Source organism: Solenopsis invicta, chromosome 5 (assembly GCF_016802725.1).
Source record: "Solenopsis invicta isolate M01_SB chromosome 5, UNIL_Sinv_3.0, whole genome shotgun sequence".
Lineage (NCBI taxonomy): Eukaryota > Metazoa > Arthropoda > Insecta > Hymenoptera > Formicidae > Solenopsis > Solenopsis invicta.
The window spans coordinates 10,983,608-10,991,112 of NC_052668.1; the positions used below are offsets into that span (position 1 = coordinate 10,983,608).

At 37.1% G+C, this 7,505-nt stretch overlaps 1 protein-coding gene across 4 annotated transcripts; it reads right to left on the reverse strand.

Moving 5' to 3' along the window:
* Window positions 1-3,495: 3,495 nt before the first annotated feature.
* Window positions 3,496-4,598, reverse strand: LOC120357829. Of its 4 annotated transcripts, none has more exons than XM_039449515.1 (3): window positions 3,906-4,598; window positions 3,794-3,810; window positions 3,541-3,666 (listed from the first exon to the last, which is right to left on the reverse strand). In XM_039449515.1, exons 1-3 carry the CDS (start codon window positions 4,348-4,350, stop codon window positions 3,646-3,648), a joined length of 483 nt encoding a protein of 160 aa, XP_039305449.1. In that variant the 5' UTR covers window positions 4,351-4,598; the 3' UTR covers window positions 3,541-3,645. The 4 variants fall into 4 exon arrangements, 3 of the variants coding, with proteins under 3 accessions (XP_039305448.1, XP_039305449.1, XP_039305450.1); XM_039449516.1 differs by having other exon boundaries at window positions 3,585-3,651; XM_039449514.1 differs by having other exon boundaries at window positions 3,496-3,810.
* Window positions 4,599-7,505: the final 2,907 nt, after the last annotated feature.

Sequence of the window (7,505 nt, forward strand, 5' to 3'; positions counted from 1 at the left end):
GACAATTATACTGTAGATGTTTAGAAGGCGATTTGCGTTTTGAAGAAAGAGAAGAAAACTAGATTCTTCTCGTTAGTTTTTCTGTTTAGTGAACATCTTAATACAAAAGAATGTATCTTGTCGATAATTCTTGTCAGTAACTTAATGACATTACACGTTTATGCGTTACTAAAACCTAGATTAACAAGTAACGGAATAGAAAGAGAGGACAAACGCTTTTCGCAGATTCTAAAATAGCTTCAAGTACTCCTGCTCTTATCTATAAAGTCTTATCTATAAGGTGTGAAAGTTTTATCTATGAATCTTTCAAATTCAGTAAGACCTATGAATATTTAAGGCTGTATGACGGAAATGCTGAATTCTTCCGGATTTATAATTGAACGGTTATAAAAACGCGCGAAAATTTGGGATGACCTCGACCAACCTGCAGCCCGTTTTATTAAAACTAAAGTTACTCTTTCTTGGGCTGCCCGAGAAGTTGAAGCGTGGCGCGTGTGATGCGAAGAAATCGGTCCTAACTCCACAGTCTTCTAGGCTCGAACGTAACCAGCGACTAATTGTCTGTTGACCAACGGCCCTTCAAATGGAGAGAACGAGAAGGACGGTTGTGAACGACCTGGGGCGGATGTTTTAATGCGCCCTGGTACTTTGATAACAAGTTTATCCCCCATAAAAATTTGAGATAGTTTAAAAGACGCAAGCGTCTGTACACGTTGACCGGTGCCCACGGCGAGGAGTAAGATCAATTTCTTTGTAATAACATCAAGCGAAAGAGAATCATAAGGGAGCCAGGTGGCGAGTTTAGCTAGTACTGAAGCCGGATCCCAAATAAGGTCATAACGAGGGCGAGGAGGTTTCAGGACTCCTACTCCTTTACAAAAGCGTTTTATTAACGCGTGATTTCCTATCTCGTTATGCGTAATAAGAGAAATAGCGCTACGCATGGTGTTAATTGTTGAGTATGAGTTTGGTTGTTGCAGCTCTTGAGCTAAAAACTCTAAAAATTGAGCAGGGCTTGGTGCGAAAGAAGAAATCGAAATGGATTGGCAATAAAACCACCAGTCTTTCAAAGGCTTAGAGTATTGCCTAACTGTTGAACTAGATAATGAAGCTAACATAGCCTCCAGAGCCCTCTGCGGAACTTCTCTATTTTGAAAGGCTAGCCGGATAAGCTCCCTGCCGCCAAGAGAAGAGTTCTCCATGCAGGGTGGTGGTCTCTGAAAGGAAAAGAGAGGAAATCGTAGGATGGCGAGAATATTATGGGCTCTCTGGTTAGAAGACGGCAAAACAAGGGGAACCAGGCTAGTGAAGGCCACCAGGGCACTACCACAACACCCTTCGCCTTATCGTTTATAATTTTCCGAAGGACTCGAGGTATTAAAATGAAGGGAGGAAATGCAAAAAAATCTTACACCTGACCAAGAAAATGTAAATGCATCTACTCCTATAGAGCCCGGATCTGAGAACCAAGATACGTAAATTGCACATTTTGCATTAATAATTGAAGCAAATAGATCTATGTCAAAAGGGCCAAATTGTGACCGAATCATCGAAAAGACGGCTTGTGATAAGGACCACTCAGTATCTAGACTCACTATTCTAGATTCTCGATCAGCGATAGAGTTATCGATCGAGGCAATATAAGATGCAAATAACAAAATATTGCGCTTTTCGCACCATGACCAGATTTGTTTTGCTAAGGCTGATAGATGCGGGTACTGAATAGAACCAAAACGCTTGATGTATGATATCGCTGTCGTGTTATCTATGCGGAGAAAGATGTTGCAATTAGAAAGATCCTCTGCAAAACATTTCAAACCATAAAAAGCAACTTTTAGTTCAAGGAAGTTTATATGGACGGATTTCTGAAAATATCTCTCGAACTGCTGTATTTGAACGGATAAAATAAGCCTGATTATGATCAGACAAGATCTTTCCACCATTGGAACTCTTTAGCCAAGTGGAGAGAAATTTTCATTTTGCCATATAATTACCGTTTTCATCCCTTAGTGCTAGAAATTTTTCTCTCTCGAATTCTTTAGTATACAGGAGTCCGTACTGCACCGCCGGACATATTGAAATTAGCGAGCCGATCATGCTTGCAAAATCTTTAAATCGGCATTTAGATTTTCTTGAGAAAACGGAGATCATTTTAAGACGAGCTGAGCGCCTTTTGGGGGGAATCGCAATCGACTGCGCCACGGAATTAAAAATAAACTCCAAGTATTTGCAGGATTGTGCAGGGATAAGTTGCAATTTCGAAAAATTAATAAGGAAACCTAAAGACGAAAGCAAGTTTATGGAAGCGTTTAGATTTTCCAAGCAGTCCTCCTGCGAGGACTCGAAAAGCAGGAAATCATCCAGATAGACAACCGAGCAAAATCCTTCATTCCGCAATCGGGCCAATACTGGTTTCAAAATTTTGGTGAATATATCGTATATGGTGCTGTGGAGAGCCCAAAAGGCAAGGCTGCGAACTCATACGTGACGCCACGCCACTGAAAACGGAGAAAACGGCGACTTCTGGGAGAGATTGGGACGAGTAAGTAAGCATCTTCCAAATCTATAGTCGCCATCCATGAATTCTGGACCATCAATTGAATCACCATGCGCCAATCCTCTAACTGAAAATGAGGGGGAGATAAAAAATAATTCAAATCTTTTAAATTCAAGATAAAACGCATTCCACCCGATGTCTTTTCTATGAGAAAGAATTGTGATAAAAATTGATCCGCAGAGGGTGAAGTGGCTGTTATAGCAACCTTCGAAAGTAGGCGCAGAATTTCTTTATCGCAGGCCTCGGCCATGGCTGTAGAGAAATTCGGCTCTTGTAAACGATTACGGATAGACGGGGATGAGGAGAAGGGTATTTCATAGCCTCGAATCGCTTTTAATACCTCTGGATCCCGCGTTACCTTTTTCCACTGCAATATATATTTTGAGAGTCTACCAGCCGTTCTTACTTCTTCTAACGGTGAGATCGTGTCCGGGAGCGAGATCGGTGGCGAGTGCTGCGGGATCGGTCCGACTTCGTTCTGGCCCCTGTGCTGCGAACCGTGGGTGCTTGTTTCGACACAGGGGCTTTGCGGTTTCCCTTATAGGTTAGGAGCTCCTTTATTGGCTGTTGTTGACTAAGTTGATAGCCTGTTTTAGTCAATGTCAATGCACTAGATCTTGAAGAAAACCTTGATAGGTCCTTGCCTGCTTTTTCACAAGCTTGGGCTGACTTCAAACCTTCTGCAAAAGTCGAGCCAAAGAGCCATTCGTCAACTGCGGATTGATCTGCTGACTTTCCTACAAATGTCAGATATGGCTTGATGACTGATTGTCTAGCTAGGGACAGCCTATACTGGTGGTCCGCCAGTAGGTGGATGTCATCCGCCAATTTTGCAATAGCAGATTTTACATTCGGCTGCAAAGGTCGGCCTTGATAGGCTTTCAAGATATTTGAAATTCCTGAGCCGAAAACGTTGAGGCAAGCGCCTACCTGTAACTGAGTTTTACATTAGTATTCGTCCCGCTTTAAGACGCTATGATGTTTTGACAACGCCGACCTTATTTCGTTGTTTAACTTAGGAGGTGCGATATCTGCTAAACTTCCTTTAATTTCGAATTTTGAGAGCAGATTTGTACGCAGCTCTTCTTTCAGACCTGAGCGAACTTCACCTTTAGTAAATTTGAAAACCGTAGAGTCCCAGGGAGACTCATTTGAAACTGGATGCTCTCCGAACAATTCGTTTATCAGAGAAGCGTCATTTTCTTTATCTATATCTAGCGAGCTCGCAATAATTACCTCTGGGTCGAAGCAAACTGTCGGTGGACACCGTTGGTCCAAAAAAAGAAAGAAGCATGGACAGATAAGGCAATCGGTTATGTTCCTTCTTTGCCGTAACGAAGGAACATACCTGGTTCGCCGCCCCGGTTCTGAAGAACCGTCTGCCTATCTGCCTGCCCGTTAACCTCTGTATTAGAGATTTGTAGCTCTCCCAACAGGGAAGGATCAGTGTCCTCGGCCATGACGTGTCCTGTTACCATGTCCTTCGCAACAATGTTTCCCGGTACGATGTCCTCTGGTACGACGCCCTGGATATGACCCAAAGCGTCTATTTCAGGAATCCTCGGAGTGGTGTACTCTTTCATAAAAACGAGGATCTCCCTGAGTGCCGAAGTCAACTCATCACGTTGAGATGAGGGGGCAGGGGAGTCCCCGCATGAGGCACGTGAGTTAACCTCTATTAAGGATGCGTCGAGATCTGTCAGATAGACGGGATCTCTCGATGAATTTCTTGAATCTCGTTTCCCTGATCGTCTCACAGAACAATAACGATGCCTATGCTTATGTTTAGGCATATTGAGAACAATAATTCACTGCAAAATAATCCAATAGAGAAACGAACTAACTGTTGGTTGCGTGCAACAGAAAAACAATGATATGGCGGAACGGAATAGAACCGTAGGAGACTGAAGGCGCGAGTATCCGATCAAGGGCGCCACCTTTCGTTTTTCGGCGCCTATTCTAAACTGTTGGTGACAAAGTGTAGCAGGAACACTACTACAGTATAATTGTCCATACGGACAAAACCACAGAGCATAATTGAGTATTCTCAAGTATCACTTCAGTGTTAATTCTCATGATTGAGAATATTGAGAGCAACGCTGAATATTGAATGTGAACGTCCGCAAACATGTGAGTGCGTGTGCATCAGTGATCTATAAATAAATCTACAACTACGTTTAATATACACTACTAATACTAAAAATCTATAATTTGCGTTACTTTTAGAATGAATTTCAGAATGCAGCCTGCATTGCATGAGACTTGATTCGCCAACTCGTGCGAATTCTTTAGCATACAAAACGTCTTCCGTGTAGCAAAATTGGTTGTATCATCGTAAAATCACGCAGTTTATTCAAGTACACTCAAAGAAGAAGTTTTATTAAATTTATTTGAATCTGATCTTATACAATTAATGAACTAACTTAAAGTTGAAATAACTTAGGTAATACTAGAAAATATATTTCATAGTTAACAGTAAAAGTGAGGTTTTAATCCTTAACTTACGAGATGGGATTCATTGGACCCATTTGAATTTTTCAATGTCCGTATATACTGCTGTATGCGCTGCCACACTCCACATGTCTCATTGTTAGTACTCATTGTCAATACCTTCCGTTAATCGGCTAAGGTATGCGCAGAAGAACGGATGCATTTCGCTTTTGTCACTCAAACTACAGATACAAAAACTTTACCTGGATCCAATAGACTCACGAATAGTTATATTATTTTTTTTTAATTTATTTTTTGACCCTTGTTTTATTTCAATAATCATTTCATTATGACTAACGCTACTTAAAATGTTAAAAAATAATGTAAAAAAAATTTTTTTCTTTTTAATCATATTTCTGATTCTTGATTTTCATATGTAAGTTAATGTTTTAACGATAGAAATTCAATGTAATGTCATTATAGTATATTTTATATATCATACAAATAAAAATCCATAAAACTGTTACGAATAATTGTGTATCATATTTTATAATAACCTTATCAATAATAACCCAAGCAGAATAAAAAGTCATCAAAATAATTGTTTAAAGTAATTTTTTGATTAAATACAATTTATTTTGATGTTATTTTAACGTTATTGTAACTCATTGTTCTGTTAGAAAGATTTCATATTTTACACTAATGTTTAAACAAGACTCTATACAATGCTATATAACCGCAACTTTGGCTCGAATTATTCTACAATTACAGATAATAGGTATTATAGAACAATTGATAGAACAAAGAACGTGAATATGAAATCAAAACATTGAAAATCCTACCATACAACATGAAGTCTAAAATCGGGTCATGAGACGTCTTTAAGATATCTAAAGATATCTTTAAGACTACTTTTGGACAGACATCTTAAAGACATCTTTTTAGATGTCTTAAAAATATCTTATGTCCCGATTTTAGACTTTGGGATGTATGGGCTGAGTCATCCACAACAAAATCAGTTGACATTATTGGAGGATGAGTTTTCAAAGAGAACGACATTACTCATAGTGATCAAGAGATTGTTCTCCAGCTTATTCTCCAGCCAAAAGAACCAAAACTGTTTATCTATGTGCAAAATCTAAATTTTACCAATATGTATAAGTTGCTCAAAACAAGGGTGCAATATGTGTAGTAAGTTTTTTTATAGAAAAGTTTGATTTTTTGTTTCAAAAGGTTCGATTTGTTGTTTCAAATATTTCAAAATTGTTTCCAAACACTTGTTTATAATTTTTCAACAAAGAGAATTTACAAATATGTTACGTAAGAAAGTTTATTAATATTCTTTTCATAAAAATAATGTAATGATGGAATTATCAGTTTGGATTAAAAATAGATAAAGGGTCCAAACATCAAAAAGATACAATAAAAATGCTTTTTAGATTAATAAGTTTCATTTTATTAACCTTTGAAAAAATAAGAATCAGGTCTTGAGAAACAAAATTAATTAAATACTGCAATAAAACTAGCGTTTTTCATAGGATACAATTAATAAAATGTCATATCAAAGTTTATCTACATTAGTGGAAATAGTCATTATAGGACTTAAATTAATATTATTAACATGCGACATGTATTTTATGCTTTTGGTGAATTAAATATAAATATCATTTCTTGTGCTTATATCTTATTATACTGGACGAACAAGTAATTACTAAATAAAAAAAAATATAATTTTAATTATGCCAGGAATTTGATACATTATTTTATTACATAAATTTGTATAATCCATCTACCTTTCTTTCAATGAAACATACAATTAGAAATGTAACTTATGTAACGATCAAATAAAATAAAACATGTAATTAAAAAAGCAGATGTAAAAATTTACAATTTGTCTTGATTTAAAGACAAATGTGCTAACAAGCATCATTAATAATACTTGTTAGCACATTTGTCTTTAAATTAAGACAAATTGTAACTTTCCACATCATTAGTGATACTTGTTAGCACATTTTTCTTTAAATCAAAACAAATTGTAAATTTCTACATCTGCTTTTTTAATTACATGTTTTATTTTATTTGATTGTTACATAAGTTACATTTCTAATTGTATGTTTCATTGAAAGAAAGGTAGATGGATTATACAAATTTATGTAATAAAATAATGTATCAAATTCCTGGTATAATTAAAATTATATTTCTTTTTATTTAGTAATTACTTGTTTGTCCAGTATAATAAGATATAAGCACAAGGAATGATAATTATATTTAGTTCACCGAGAGCATAAAATACATATCGCATGTTAATACTATTAATTTAAGTCCTATAATGCCCATTTCCACCAATGTAGTGTTGTGTCCGGTGGTGTCTCCAAGCACGTCCGTAGGTATATTGGGATCGTTACGGCGCCTTAGAAGTTAGGACTCTTAGGAAGGGCCGCTTGGTGATCAAAGATAAAACACTTGCTGTTCCAACGTTATTATGATGTATATTTTTGTTTGATGTTCCCGGTTACAC

Bases quoted from the DNA above. Each gene is read 5' to 3' on its own strand.
- LOC120357829 (XM_039449514.1), bottom strand. From the start codon at position 4,350: ATGCCTAAACATAAGCATAGGCATCGTTATTGTTCTGTGAGACGATCA. The intron at 3,811-3,905 runs GTATGTTCCTTC...GTCCACCGACAG, and splicing joins GAACCGGGGCGGCGAACCAG to TTTGCTTCGACCCAGAGGTA.